General features: G+C 35.2%; 1 protein-coding gene across 1 annotated transcript; it reads left to right on the forward strand.

The window, feature by feature from the left end:
- The first annotated feature begins 12,670 nt into the window (after nucleotides 1–12,670).
- LOC122722370 (allene oxide synthase-like) lies at nucleotides 12,671–14,459 on the forward strand. Its single transcript, XM_043952984.1, has one exon. It carries the CDS (start codon nucleotides 12,802–12,804, stop codon nucleotides 14,257–14,259), a length of 1,458 nt encoding a protein of 485 aa, XP_043808919.1. The 5' UTR covers nucleotides 12,671–12,801; the 3' UTR covers nucleotides 14,260–14,459.
- Nucleotides 14,460–16,211: the final 1,752 nt, after the last annotated feature.

Genomic DNA, 16,211 nt, shown 5'->3' on the forward strand with positions numbered 1-16,211 from the left:
CATTCAAGTCCTTAAAAAAATATACCTTCAATTACAAAATTTTTGTAACTTACATGGATTTATTTTCAATTTCATATTTAGTATATTTTCAATCAAATATTTAACCCACTACAAAATTTCTTTTTTTTTTTAATATCTTTTTTTTACCAAATAAATCTTTTTCTTTTAATTTTTTTTAGTCTAATAAATTTTTATTCTCACTATATCTAGCCAAATTATATTCCTATAAAAAAAAAATAGAGACATTTCACTTTATCCATAACTTAAATTTTAGTCAAATTACATATTAATTCTAAAATTTTCAATATATCAAATCTGTTATTTCTTCAACCTTTGATCATACAATTTAATTAAAATATTATTCACTTGGTCTAATTCTACTAAAATAGTAAAATTTTCAAATAGAACATAATTAATAAATTCTTAAATTTATTCAAATAAAGTTGAGTACAAATCTTAAACCTTTCAAAATTTTCTACAAACTTTAGTTTTCTACTCTTCATTTCCTTTCCCTTTGAACTGTCTACTCTTTCTTTTATAATGCAATATACTTCATAAATATTCACATAAAAATTATAAGAAATATTTATTTATTCAAACTCTTAATATACTTTTAAAATTTTCAATACATCGTTACTATTCACCCTCTCTCAATCCTGAATTTTCTTATTGATTCTTCCTCCTACTTTGAATTTTTAATTAGGAAAAGGATTTGAGTGAGATGGACTAGTAAGTTGGATGAAAAATGAAAAAAATGGTGTAGAATTGAAAAGAAAAATTTTAGGAAAAAGATGTGGAGGATGAACAGCACTCTTTTTTGGGAAGAAGATGGTTTCTTCTACTTTTTTTTTTTAATTTTTTTATTAATAAAATTTATTTGGTTAAGTCATTTGTCTTTAAATTAAATTTTAATTTATCTTTTCTTTATTTTTTTTATTTTTTTATTTTTTTTATTTTTTTTATCATTATTATTATTTTTGAATGTTACATTTAGGTATTATAAAATGCGTAGATATAAATATACTTGTTAATTTTTTGCTTTCTACATTATAATCAGCACAAAAAAAATTATTTTTTAAAATAAAAATATAACTACAAAACATATTTATTTTTTGAAAAATATTTAAATGATAATTTCAATTTTATATATGTACAAACTGTATATATAAAAAGGAGGAATAATAGAATTTTTTAAAATATCTTTAATTATTTTAACTATTACCAATAATGTTTGAATTATTTATTATTTACAAACTCTAAATTTGGAATATATATATACTCAAGCTATGAGGTAAAATTTTGGATAAGATTGTTAAAATAATTTTTAGATATTAAATTATTATAAAAAAATTATTAAAATAATTTTTGCAATGTAATTTAAGAAATTAATTCGTCTTAAATATTTATATTGTTAATTTTATAATTTTAAATATATATATTATTTATATATAATTTTAAATATTAATATTATTTAGCCCATTAATCAATACTAAAATAAATAAATTAATATATATACTTTAATAAAAAAGTTAAATAGATTTACAAAATATAATATTTTAAATGAAAATTTTTAAAATTTAAATAAATTAATAAATTTCCATAAAATCTATGGACCTGAACCCAAATAAATAAAGGATTAAAGCACGAGAGCCTTTCTTTCCACCCTCAGGCGAAAATATAGCTCATTTGAAAGGAATGATTATGTTTGAAAGAATTGTCCTAAATAAATTTTTTATTTAAATTATAGACAGTTAAATTGTCTACATTATTTATTTTTTATTTGAAATTAATAATTTCATCAGAATTGATTTTATTATTCGTTTTTAACTTAGAAATTTGTACATAATTTAACAAAAAGTTTATTTAAATTTATTTATTACATAATAAATCTCTTCATATGATAATATTAAAAAAATCTCTATTTATAGTCGGTATATGAACTTGTTGACATGTGGCGTTTTCTGAAAATAAAATATCTGTGATAAAACACTACAAACAACAGCGACTATCAAAGTATGTCCCACGCTGATGAAGCTATTGACAGCTTGTTAATAAATGCTTATCTTTCTGTTTCGCTACATTACAATAAATGGTAGATCAGCATGATTTTAGCCACGATAAAATGGTGCTGTTTTTCCCCTAATGTTCATGCATCTGCACATTTCTGGCCTAATATTGCCGTTATTATTTTATGTTTTGATCGATGGTGAAATGGAGAAGATATTAACATTATAAAATATATTCATCTAAGAAATTTAATTTATACAAGTATGTATAATATAATATAAAGTAATTTATACTCAAGTTTATGAATTTTAGTAAAGCTTAAAAGTTAGTTTCCATCTTAAGGTTTATGTAATAGTTAAATTCATAAATAAATCACTCTTTCTACTAAAAATAAAATCAATTTACTCTTAATTTATTTTTTAATGAGAAAATCACTCTCAAATTTATTTTACTGTTCGTGCTTCACTAATTTCATAAAAAGGAAGTGACTAATTGATTTTCTTTCTAAACAAACAAATATTTCTCTTTGTTTTCTTCTATCTCAAGCTTATAAATTAGCATCGGAAAATAGGAATGCATGAAATTGACCATTTTGCTCATTTGAGCTTAATTACCACATAATTTTTTTATTCTACCCAAACAATCGGTTAGGAGTTTCTCCCACTACCATCGTCATTGGCACCAGTGTGCACAAACAGCAGCCAACCAAAGAATGAAGTTGGATTCCTTCTCCAATCTCCATCCTCCTTTTATCACCATTGTTATGTGGCTTCTCCTTCATCTCTACACGTACCAATAACCAAACTCATCTGCATTATTCTAAATCACATAACTATCTAACTTAATCTTTTTTAATTTTCTTTAAGAAGAAGTTTTAGAAAGTAAATTAGAATTTAAGATTATTCTTTCAAAACCTTTGAAATCCTACTTTTCAACCTATTAAATATGAGTGTTATATAGGTTTTAATATTTTAGCTTTCATTACATTTCATTTTATTCAAACACACTGTAATTTTATTAGTTTCAATCTCTCATCCCATTACTCGACTCAAATTATTTTCTTTTTTGAGTTTCAAACGATAAAAAATATATAATAATTTAAAATATAATAATTTAAAATTTGATTACATTCATAGTTGATGATCGCTGGATTTCTTCACCCCGGTCTAAAAGGCCAGACCCATGAAAACAATCCATGATCCTAAGGCTTCAATATTCCCCTCGAGAGTCAGGTCCAGCCCGCTCAGTCACAGGGCCGGACTCCGCCTAGACTCCTCAATCAAGCCGACCCAAACCTCTTGGCCCAGTAATCAGGCCCTCACCAGGATCAACTTCAGCCCTACCATTCAACCCAGCCCGGAAAGGGGAAAATGACCAAGATGCCCCGCTGGTAGGTCCTTCCGCATGCGTATCAGAGGAGAATTAATGGCCGTTACGCATGGAGCAGGCGCCTGACACATCCGTACATACGGAGCTAGGCGGCAGAAGACAACTAGCATTGTGGCAGAGAGACAGATATATATATCACGGTAGAGGCCACGCAGGAGGGGGTTCTCTCTTCTTCTTCCTTCCCCTTCCTGGACACCATTTTTATTCTTTTGGCAACCCTTGCCTAAATACATTACTCTTACGCATGAAACCTGACTCGAGCGTCGGAGGGCCTCCACCGGGGCACCCCCGGTAGACCCCTGACCATTCTTTCTTATTTTACAGGTCCTTTCACCAGGTAGAACATGGAGAGACCCACCAGGGAGTCCAGCAAGAAGGGACCCAGAAGAAAACCAGATCTATCATGGACCAGAAGGAGGAAAAGATTTATCAAATGGCGCCGTCTGTGGGAACGAAGGGGACCTTTTCGTCACCGGAGTTCCTAAATCCACCCATTGAGATCCACATGGAGGTATGAAAGCTTATACGAAAAAGAAAGCTGGAGATTTACAGTAACCCAGCTGAAAAGAAAGACCCAGCTGGTTTAAGAATATCTTGACAGTCTCTTAATCTTCATTTTCCTACCCTCGTTGTTTATTTTAACATTTATTGAATTTTATTACTACTAACTTTTTCTTTGAGATCTGATGAGGTGAAAGTTCAGATCGAAATGCTTGTCTCTGAATGTAGATTTTAATCTTTTCTGTAAAAGGAAAAAAGGATGAGAAGTATATATATATATATTTGTTGAAATTGTGAGGTCGGCTGTAAAATTTCAGGTTAGCAAGTTAGAGAGAAAATTAATAAATGAAAAATAGACAAGGTCGGATTAACATTTCAGGTCGGATAGGACATGAGGTCAGAGGATACACGATTCATAGCCATCCAACTCTGTTGCAGAGCAACGCCCCTCGAGTATCAGAGCAACCTGGAGATAATAGGAAATAATCAAATATCCAGGCAAGGTGGATAAGCTTCGACGCGGTATGCCATCCAGCTCAAAGACAAGGTGATGATCCAATGTTGCGTCCAGTCATGGGTGTCACCGGCGAAGCCCGAAGCCGTACGTTGTAACAGCAGAGAAAGCTCGATCATCTTAAGGATGGGGAAGACAACTGTGGGAGGTCGCGGGATCCCTTGCGATGCCTTCAACTTCGTATGCGCCGGCGGCGGAAAGGAACGCCGGCGAAGCACAAAGGTTTTATTATGGCCGATTTTTTCCTTGAAGCCTGGTGAATATTTTCTGTAAAAGGAAAAAAAAGGTGAGTAATTTATGTATTTGTTGAAATTCTGAGGTCGGCCGTGTATATATATATATATATATATATATATATAAAGAGAAGGAAAAAGAAAAGAAGAAGGCGAGAGAAAGAGAAGAGGAGCCCGTAAGAAAAAAGGAGGTCGGAGCCGTGTTTGAAATCGGGCTCACATTCCAAGTCGGATGGCTGGACTGTCCTGAAGATTCGAATTAACAAAGCCGAATTGAGTGAGTTTGGAAAAATAGATTGGTCGGTCGGTTGGAGTAGCAGGACTGAAAGGAGCTCGACAAATACGTTGAGGTCGGAGCCAGGCTTCGGACCCGTGCTCGAGATTAGATTTGTGATCGAGGTCGGAACTCGGTGTGTCGTCTAACGTGAAGACGAGGTCGGTAGGGTTAAGAGGTCGGCAATCCTTCTACCTCTGATTGAACAGATCTGATTCAGTACCAGAATGCTTGATCAAGGCATCAAGCTCTCTCTTCTCCTCTTCCCCCGCTGCCGCCGCCGGCACAGACTAAACCTCCGGCTGAATTGTTATCCGGCCACTCCCAAGATGAGAGTCACAATGGCAATTCATCTCTTGCTTACAATCAAACCCTAGATCAAAACAGACAATCATCACTTTCCCAAGCAAGATCTCCCAACCCAGATCGACTTTCAACCATTTCAAAAGGATCCGGCTCCAAGACATCCAATGTCAGGTATTGAGAATGTCTAAGGAACCCCGCGGCTAGCATCGGCGGCAATGCTTTTGACGGCTGTGGTGAGTTCGTGCCTGGGGGAGAAGAAGGCACAATCGAAGCTTTAAAAGATGCGGCTCCTGACTGCCACCGTAACTTCCACCGGAACGAGGTGGATGGGGAGACTCAATTTGGTCCGAGTTCGCGAAGAAATCCGTTCGTCCTTCAAATGCCACCACCACCACCATGTGTTTTATCCAAGAAAAGGTTTAGGACCAAACTCACTCAAGAGCAGAAGGATAAAATGATGGAGTTCGCAGAGAGGATCGGGTGGAGGCTCAGTAAGCCGGAAGAGGAGGTGGAGCAGAATTAATGAGAAAATGAACCTGCAATAAGCATGCAGATTGATGATTGAAATAAGGAGGAAGCAACACGAGTTGAAAACTCTCAGATTGCATTTACTTTGATGCCCTGACAAGCGGCAACTCGACAATGGCTTGAGTGATGTAATAACCATCAAGAAAAGAAATTGGCAAGGTGCTGTGGAACCCACACGCACAGATGGAGGCACGTTACGAGATTTTATTTGTGTTGAAAATGCCAAATTGCACAGCAATGCTGTACCGCATGCAATAAATATCTTTCATTTGAGGATGGGACCCATCCCCTGCCAAAAATCCATGAATGGCCCCCTGGAAGTTTGGACACTCCATATTCATTCATATGCCTTCTTGCTTCAGCTGCTTCATTCCATTCCCCAACAGCAACATGAACGTTTGCTAAGTGGATGTGCCGGCCACCATGATCGGGGTCCAATTCAATTAGGAATTTCCCTATCTGCTTATCTAATTCTGTATTTCCATGAATCTGACAGGCATTTAGTAGTGCTCCCTATATGACAGCATTTGGTTTTACTGGCATTCGCTCAATCAGATCTGTTGCTCTCTTCAGCCAACCTGCTCGACCGAGTAAATCAACCATGCATCCATAGTGCTCTACCGTCGGGTCCAAGCTACGAAACTTCTCCATGCTATGAAACTTCTCCATGCTGTCAAATAGTGATTTTTCCTATGCAGAATTGGTTGATGATTGAAATAAGGTACATATAACTTGCCATATGTCATTAGCATAATTGCTGTCGGAGAAATTTACAAGCCCTTAATTACTTATCTTAAATACAAATGATCTCATAGATTATTCGAAGGCATGCTTCACATGCAAATAGTAAGACTAAATTTAATCAAAATATCCCTCTATGAGTTTAGATATCCTGATAATTGCTTATATTTCATATATATTGAAAAATCCTGGAGAAATTTACACATGCAAAAATATTGTTCATTGCATCTCTAAAATTGCATGAGTTAATACTTGCATGTATCTGAAAAATGAAACTAAGTGACATGTGCGACATATTATTGATTGATGAATATTATTAAATTAATAACGAGCATTCTCGTTATATACGCTTTGTGCAAGCTCTTATTCTGCAGAAAAATTCAAAAAAAATGAACAAGACCTCAGTTAGGCACAAAACCTGCTGAGATGACGAAGCGACAGTAAGGCCAATGAGCCTGAATCTTATCTAAGACCTCAGTTAGGCACAAAACCAGCTGAGATGACGAAGCGACAGTAAGGCCAATGAGCCTGAACCTTGCGCAAGACCTCCTAAGGGAGCAAAGAAAGCCGGCGGGGCCCCGAGGTCACCCCGGAACAAAAATGGCCAGGATCTCGTGAGATCTCCTGGAGCACAAACAGCCGACGGGCCCCGAGGTCACCCCGGAACAAAAACAGCCAGGATCCCGTAAGATCTCCTGGAGCAAAAACAGCCGGCGAGGCCCCGAGGTCATCCCGAAAAAAAGCAAAGAAGACCGGGATCCCCTAGAACTCCCGGGAAAACAAAACAAAAAACAACCGGCGGGGCCCCGAGGTCACCCCGGAACAACAACAGCCAGGATCCCGTAAGATCTCCTGGGGCAAAAACAACCGGCGGGGCCCCAAGGTCACCCCGGAACAACATTAGCCAGGATCCCGTAAGATCTCCTGGAGCAAAAACAGCCGGCGAGGCCCCGAGGTCATCCCGAAAAAAAGCAAAGAAGACCGGGATCCCTTAGAACTCCTGAGAAAACAAAATAAAAACGGCCGGTGAGGATCTTAAAAGACCTCCCGGAGCATGAAGACCGGGATCCCCTAGAACTCCCGGGAAAACAAAGAAGACCGGGATCCCTTAGAACTCCCGAGAAAACAAAATAAAAACGGCCGGTAAGGATCTTAAAAGACCTCCCGGAGCATGAAGACCGGGATCCCCTAGAACTCCCGGGAAAACAAAGAAGACAGGGATCCCTTAGAACTCCTGGGAAAACAAAATAAAAACGGCCGGTGAGGATCTTAAAAGACCTCCCGGAGCATGAAGACCGGGATCCCCTAGAACTCCTGGGAAAACAAAGAAGACCGGGATCCCCTAGAACTCCCGAGAAAATAAAATAAAAACGGCCTGCGAAGATCTCTAAGATCTCCCGAAGCAACAAAGACCAGGATCCCCAAGATCTCCTGGCAAAAGAAGACCTCACTGAGGTCCTGGCATGAGAAGACCTCACTGAGATCTCCTGGCAAAAGAAGACCTCACTGAGGTCCTGGCATGAGAAGACCTCACTGAGGTCCTGGCAAAAGAAGACCTCACTGAGGTCCTGGCATGAGAAGACCTCAATGAGGTCCTGGCATGAGAAGACCTCACTGAGGTCCTGGCATGAGAAGACCTCACTGAGGTCCTGGCATGAGAAGACCTCACTGAGGTCCTGGCATGAGAAGACCTCACTGAGGTCCTGGCATGAGAAGACCTCACTGAGGTCCTGGCAAAAGAAGACCTCAATGAGGCAGAAGACCTCAATGAGGCAGAAGACCTCAATGAGGCAGAAGACCTCACTGAGGCAGAAGACCTCAATGAGGCAGAAGACCTCAAAGAGGTGGAAGACCTCAATGAGGCAGAAGACCTCACTGAGGCAGAAGACCTCAGAGAGGCAGAAGACCTCAATGAGGCAGAAGACCTCACTGAGGCAGAAGACCTCACGGAGGCAGAAGACCTCAATGAGGCAGAAGACCTCACTGAGAGGTAGAAGACCTCATTGAGAGGTAGAAGACCTCACTGAGGTAGAAGATCGGCAAAGATCTCAAAGATCTCCCGGAGCAAAAATAGCCGGAATCCCCAAGATCATCCGGTGCTACAAGCAAAAACAACTCATAAGAACATAGTTCTGATCTCACATAAAAGATTGGGGCACGGGACCATAAATGAAAAAGCTAAACTCCGACCTCCCAAAGGAGCTCGAATCATCAGGTAGAGAGACTTTGATCTCACACAACAGCAAAAAGTGTCAAAACACCATGACGATCTCAAGAAAATGAGCTCGGTACTGGTAAACACAATAGATAGCCGGAATAAGGCTCAACAAGAGAGCAAGAAATTAAGTTCGACTTCACAAAAGAGCTCGGGGCACCAAAGTGAAGAAAGTGAAATTCCGAACTTCGGAGGTCGCGATATAGACACCATCACAGGCTATAGGCACAAAAGCCTAAGCGAAAAGCAAAGAACCGAGCTCCCAGCTCGGATGAACTCGCAACAGGAAAACACTCAAGTAGAATAAAGCTAAATACAAAAGAAATAACAGAGAACCGAGGGCAATCATAAGAGGCACCGACCTCGAGAATTGACCGCTCACACTAAACCAACTCAGCTGACCTAGAGAAAGGTCCAGGCAACAAAGAGCCCGCAAATCGCTCGAGAGAAGACAACCCATAAATACTCAGGGGCAAAAAACATACATGAGAGTCCAACGCTCAGACAAAAATAATAAAAAGGCAAGAAAGGGATACTTTCAACAAGAGCAGTTCTCAGACCACACGGTCATGAATAGAGTTTAAAGATTTATCCCCTCACCAGTCATGGAATAACTGCTGAGGAGATAAAGGGGCAATTGATGATCGCTGGATTTCTTCACCCCGGTCTAAAAGGCCAGGCCCATGAAAATAGTCCATGATCCTAAGGCTTCAATATTCCCCTCGAGAGTCAGGTCCAGCCCGCTCAGTCATAGGGCCGGACTCCGCCTAGACTCCTCAATCAAGCCAACCCAAACCTCTTGGCCCAGTAATCAGGCCCTCACCAGGATCAACTTCAGCCCTACCATTCAACCCAACCCGGAAAGGGGAAAATGACCAAGATGCCCCGCTGGTAGGTCCTTCCGCATGCGTATCAGAGGAGAATTAATGGCCGTTACGCATGGAGCAGGCGCTTGACACATCCGTACATACGGAGCTAGGCGGCAGAAGACAGCTAGCATTGTGGCAGAGAGACAGATATATATATCACGGTAGAGGCCATGCAGGAGGGGGTTCTCTCTTCTTCTTCCTTCCCCTTCCTGGACACCATTTTTATTCTTTTGGCAACCCTTGCCTAAATACATTACTCTTACGCATGAAACCTGACTCGAGCGTCGGAGGGCCTCCACCGGGGCACCCCCGGTAGGCCCCTGACCATTCTTTCTTATTTTACAGGTCCTTTCATCAGGTAGAACATGGAGAGACCCACCAGGGAGTCCAGCAAGAAGGGACCCAGAAGAAAACCAGATCTATCATGGATCAGGAGGAGGAAAAGATTTATCAATAGTCAAAATTAAATAAAATGTAGAGAGTCTTAACATGGATGATGGTAATGAGAGTAGCCCTGGAAAAGCAGTGTGTGACCTCTTTGTGTAGTTGCTAGGAGAACAACAAACCAAAAGGACAAATTTGTTGTACTCCTACAAGACAAGGAGAAGCTTTTTAAGAAAAACAAATTTGTTATATTAACTCTTATTAACTACCATGAGAGAAGGAAAATAATGATTATGAGGAAAAATAATGAGAGAAAAATAAAAGAAATAATGATTATGAGGAAAAATAATTTGTATAGGTGTGTTTAGATAAAGGTAGGAAAATAATAGAAATAAAGTATCTTTTTAAAGAATAAAATTACGATTCTATTTTTTAAATGATAAAATTATGATTATATTTTTAAAATTTTAAAGAGTATTTACTATTTAGTATTTGAATTGTCATTATTTATAAATTAATTTTATATTTTTAAAAATTTATTAAATATTATTTTTTTCATCCGTTAATAAAATACTCCTTTATTTTTATTTTTGTTAAAATCTTAATAAAAGGAGGGAGAAAATTCTTAAGATTTCAAATTATTCATACTCCGTCTTTTAATAAAATTCCTGACTCTCAAGCTTTTTTTCAAACTTTCTTATAATGTTTTTTTTAAAATTGAGATAATAGCATATATTGTTATTAGAGCAAAGTGCAATAAAGATTTGGTATATGTGAGTGACATAAAATAATTAATTTTAGATTTTATAGCAGATTTAGATTGGATTTAATTTTTGCTATCAATATCCAATAGAGACCCACAATAATTTTTTGAAAAGAAAATTTCGAGATACACGACTTTTAATAATGTGACGAGAGAAGTTTGATATAGAAATTTCATCATTTAGTAGATTAATTTTATATTTTAATTATTTTTTTTTATATTATAAATATTTTTATAATTTTACATATTAGAGTTTTATTTTTATTATAAATAGCATCAAACTCACTTTTCAATTTTGAATAACTTCAATAAAAATATTTATTTTTCAATCTATCTTTTCTTATATATTGTATTAATTAAATGATATTAATTAAAATTTTTGACAGAATCTAATTAATTTTTTATTAGTGGAAAGAATTTGTTTGATAATAAAATGAACCATCAAAAGGAGAAAAATAATGAAGAAAAAAATAATTAAAAAATAATTTGATTTTTGATATTTTTTAACTACATAAATAAATAGAATTAAATTATGACATTTTAATAAATTTTTAAAATAATAATATATATGAACTAAATAATAAATATCTCAAATTTTAAAAACAATCAACAAAATATAAGCAGGTTTTAATGATTTTCAAAAAATTTCTCCCACTTTTCCTTCTAAAATTTTCATCCTTTTCAATTTCTTCTTGACCAAACATAAAAAGATAGACTCCCTAAATTTTATTTCCCAACATAAAGAGTGTGACTGCCTTTCGTAGCTGCCATGCTAAGCTAGTACCCTAAACATTTTAAACGTGCAACTTAGTGACGGATGAGGTGACAGCCATCTGTTAAATGTGGAAAACAAGTTTCTCCATTATTGCCTTTGAAATTTTGATTTGAATCAGTTTAGCTTCGGTACATGTACAAATATCATCTATGGGTTGGAATCAAAATTCTCCATTATTGCCTTTGAATTTTGAATCTGAATCAGTTTAACTTCTTTACATATGTACAAATATCACCTATCGATTGGAATCAAAATTACATTCTATTTCCACGTACCATAATTTTTATATTTTTTATTATTTTAAAATTATTATATATTTTTTATATTATAATTAATATATAATTGACTATTATAATTTTATTTTATTTAATATAATATTTTTTAATTATTATTTTTAAATAAATATTAAAAATATATTTTAATATTTAATAAAATTTAATATTTTCACAATGGGTATAATTAAAAATTATATTTTTTAATATATATAAAAATAAATAAAATAAATAAAAATTATAAAACAAAAAATAGTAATATAACATTAAAAGTTAAATAAATATTATTATATTTAAAATTTTTTTAATTATATTTAAATTAGATTCAAACCAAACCAAACCAAACCAAACCATACCAAACCAAACCAAACCAAAATCTCTTTAATTAATCATTTTCTTTTAAAATTTATCCAATAATATACCACCCAAATTCTAGATTTCAATTATAGAGTACTACTGAAGCTTGCAGCATCAAATTGAAAATTTCAGACAGCCATGTGATGCCCATCGCCATAAATATAAAGTTGAGGAACAATTATTTTCGAACATAAAAAATTATTTAGTTACGTATTTCTTCAGCTTTCCTTTTTGTTACGATATACTTCAGAATCACAATTATCTTATCTTTTTGATTTTTTTAAGAGAAATATGTTCATATTTTTAGTATTTTAAATAATTAATATAATTTACTACTAAAATTAAAATATAACCATTTAAAAAATGCATGCCTTTCACAATACTTCACCAGAGGATAACATGCTTTTTACTATTTTTAGTATTTTAAATTAAACCGAATATTACTCTAAAAATACTTGAATTTTTAAATTAATTGAATTCATTTAATTTTTTTAGATTTGAATAAATAACGCTCAACCCTAGTCTTACCTCCCACCGCTATAAATAAAACACAGACCGCGACCCTCCCCTTCCACACCACAATCTCCAGTTCCTACATTTTGTCGTCATACCAAATCCTGCCAAGTTCCTGAAACATCTTCCAGGACATTAACTCTACCATTTCCCTTCCAACATGGCTTCGGCTTCTGTCATCCCAATCGACGATTCTTCTTCGACTGATGTTTCCGGACTTCCCCTTCGTGATATCCCCGGCGATTATGGTCTCCCTTTCATCGGCCCCATCAAAGATCGACTTGATTATTTCTACCATCAAGGCGTTGATGAGTTCTTCAGATCCAGAGCTCAAAAGTACGAGTCGACGGTGTACAGAGTCAACATGCCACCTGGCCCTTTCATCTCCAGTAATCCACGCGTGATCGTCTCGCTTGATGGGAAGAGCTTTCCTGTTCTTTTTGATGTAAGCAAAGTCGAAAAGAGAGACCTTTTTACTGGCACTTATATGCCCTCCACAAAACTAACGGGCGGCTACCGTGTGCTCTCATACCTTGACCCTTCTGAGACGAGACACAGCCAACTCAAGAAACTCTTGTTCTATCTTTTGATGTCTCGAAGCAGTCACATGATCCCTGAGTTCAGTTCGACTTACACCAAACTGTTTGAAAGTCTGGAGAAGGATCTTGCCTCCAAGGGCAAAGTCACTTACAATAGTCCCGGCGAGCAAGCTGCATTTAGCTTCTTGGGTCGGTGTTACTTCGGCGTAGATCCCGTGGATACTCAACTCGGGACTAATGGACCTAATATAATAGCTATATGGGTACTGTTTCATCTCGCTCCTATTATCACACTGGGCCTTCCTGCATTCCTGGAAGAACCCATTCTTCACACCTTTCCTCTCCCGCCGTTTCTCATCAAGAAAAAGTACAAGCGACTCTACGATTACATCTCCTCCTCCGCTGGATCCGTTCTCGACGAGGCTGAGAAGATGGGGCTCTCGAGAGAAGACGCCTGCCACAACATCCTTTTCGCTACGTGCTTTAATACCTTTGGTGGCATTAGGATCTTCTTCCCAAGCATACTGACGTGGATCGGCGGTGCAGGTGTCAAACTCCATAACCAGCTAGCCCAAGAGATCAGAACAGTTATAGAATCCAATGGTGGGCAGGTGACAATGTCTGCTCTAGAAAAGATGCCACTGATGAAATCTGCTGTCTACGAAGTATTCCGTATCGACCCTCCGGTACCGTTTCAGTACGGGAAAGCAAAGAGTGACTTAATTATTGAAAGTCACGACGCAGCGTATGAAGTGAAAAAAGGGGAGATGATATTCGGGTATCAACCTTTCGCGACGAAAGATCCCAAAATATTCGATGACCCTGAAGAGTACGTGGCAGATCGTTTCGTAGGCGAAGGAGAAAAATTATTGAAGCACGTTTTGTGGTCAAATGGGCCAGAAACAGAAAGTCCAACGTTGGAAAACAAACAGTGCGCGGGTAAAGATTTCGTGATACTTATATCTAGACTCTTCGTGGTAGAATTGTTTCGACGATACGACTCGTTTGAAGTCCAAGTTAAGACAACGTCATCGGGGCATACCGTCGTGATTACGTCGTTGAAGAAGGCAAGTTTCTAAGGCATGCAGTTGTGTAACAGTTGAATAAAATTGCAAATGTTGCAGGTAAGGTATCATTTTATCTTTAAATCTTGTGGGTCATGTGTACTGGAAATAAAATGGGAACCTGACGTTTTCATTTAGCGAAATGTAATTCTTGATTTTGCTAAACCCTGCAGTTTCCCCTCAACTAATAAAATTATCTATTGCAGATTTGTGTTTTTTTTTTTTCAAATAATAATCATCGCTTATTGTAATTTTTTGTAATAAACTCAAAAGAATATATATAATATATAAGTTCTATTTCATTTTATTTTTTATAATTTATTATTTTAAAATATTTTTAAAATTTAAATATTAAAATCTTATTCCACAAAAATAATAATAATCCAAAATTAATTTTATTAAAAATTATATAAATAACTATTTAAAAAACTTATTCATTAACTTTTAAAATAAAATGATAATTAATAAATAATTTATTTTTAATAAAATTATATATTTTTATTTTAAATATAAAAATATTATATATTTAAAATAAATTAATAAATAATATACACAATACAATACAGTGGTTTTAATGTTAATTAAAACTTCATTTATAAAATTATCTAAAATTTAATATTTAAAATAAAATTATATCTAATTAATATTTTTATGATTAATAAATTTTTTATTGTGATTAAAAATAAAATATAAAAATATTAATTAAATTATGTGAGTAAATACATAAAAAAATAAAATGAAAGGGGGAAGAAAGAACAAAAATGAAAAATGAATGATAAAAGAAAAAATATTTTTTATTTATATTAATCGGAAACATTTAGTATTAGATAAAAAAAATAAATTAAAATTTAGTAAATACATTAAAAATTGAGATGAAAATTACACAATACAGAAAAGAAATATAAGAGAGGAGAGGAAAATAGATTTAATTTTCCATCAATTATTTTCAAGATAAAATAAGAAATCATAGACCTTTTAGTAAAATTACATTTTTATCCTTTTATATTTTTTATCACTTTCCTTTCTTTACACTTTTTATTTTTATTAAATATAAATAGACAATAAATATTTATTTTCTATTCTAAATTGAAAAATATCCAAAAACAAGCAAAACCTATGCCTATATAGCATACACCCAGTGTTTTTTCATTTCAATTTTGATCTTTTATTTCCTCATCTTGAAAATTCTTAAGGTCTTATTTGTTTTAGGAACCTAGTAAACAATTTTTGTTTGATTGTGTATGTAAGAGTCGGTTGTGTAAAGGAAATCAGTTAGTCAATTTTGTATCTTAACTAACCCGTTAGAATAGCTCTACATCTAACTAAATGCTAGCACACACTCCTTCAATTCTTGGACTGTGGCTAGCTCAGGTTTTCTTTTGTATATATGTACATCAACAGTAACGATTTAAATATACAAAAATGGATTGAGGTTGCACCTGTTTATGCACCTCCACCAACTAAATTCATAATTTATTTTTATTTTGCTAGATTCTTCAATCCTTTTCATGGTATCAGAGCCTGGTTAAGGTTTATTCTCTAATCTCTGCATTCTATACCTTTGTTGTTTGAGATTAGCCAATAGATAACAATGATGACTCCTGAGGATTTAGCGAAGATCATCGCTGCTATAAACACAAAGAATAGCGAAAATGATCTGTATCATGTTAACAATTCCGACGCTCCTGGATTCAGTCTCGTGAACACTCCTTTGAGAGGGCCCAATTATCTCTCTTGGAGTTGGTCGGTTCAAATAGCTCTCAGAGCTAAGAAGAAATTGGGATTTATTAATGGAAAAATTAAAGCTCCGGCACTTGATTCAGATTATTATGAGAAGTGGTTAACGGCAGATAGCATGGTTGTATCATGGTTGCTAAATGCCATGTCTAAGGATATTTCTGACGCTTTTGTATTCTGCAAAAACGCAAAGATACTTTGGGACGAGTTAAAGTACAGTTATGGCGAGA

Source organism: Manihot esculenta, chromosome 18 (genome assembly GCF_001659605.2).
Source record: "Manihot esculenta cultivar AM560-2 chromosome 18, M.esculenta_v8, whole genome shotgun sequence".
Classification (NCBI taxonomy): Eukaryota; Viridiplantae; Streptophyta; class Magnoliopsida; order Malpighiales; family Euphorbiaceae; genus Manihot; species Manihot esculenta.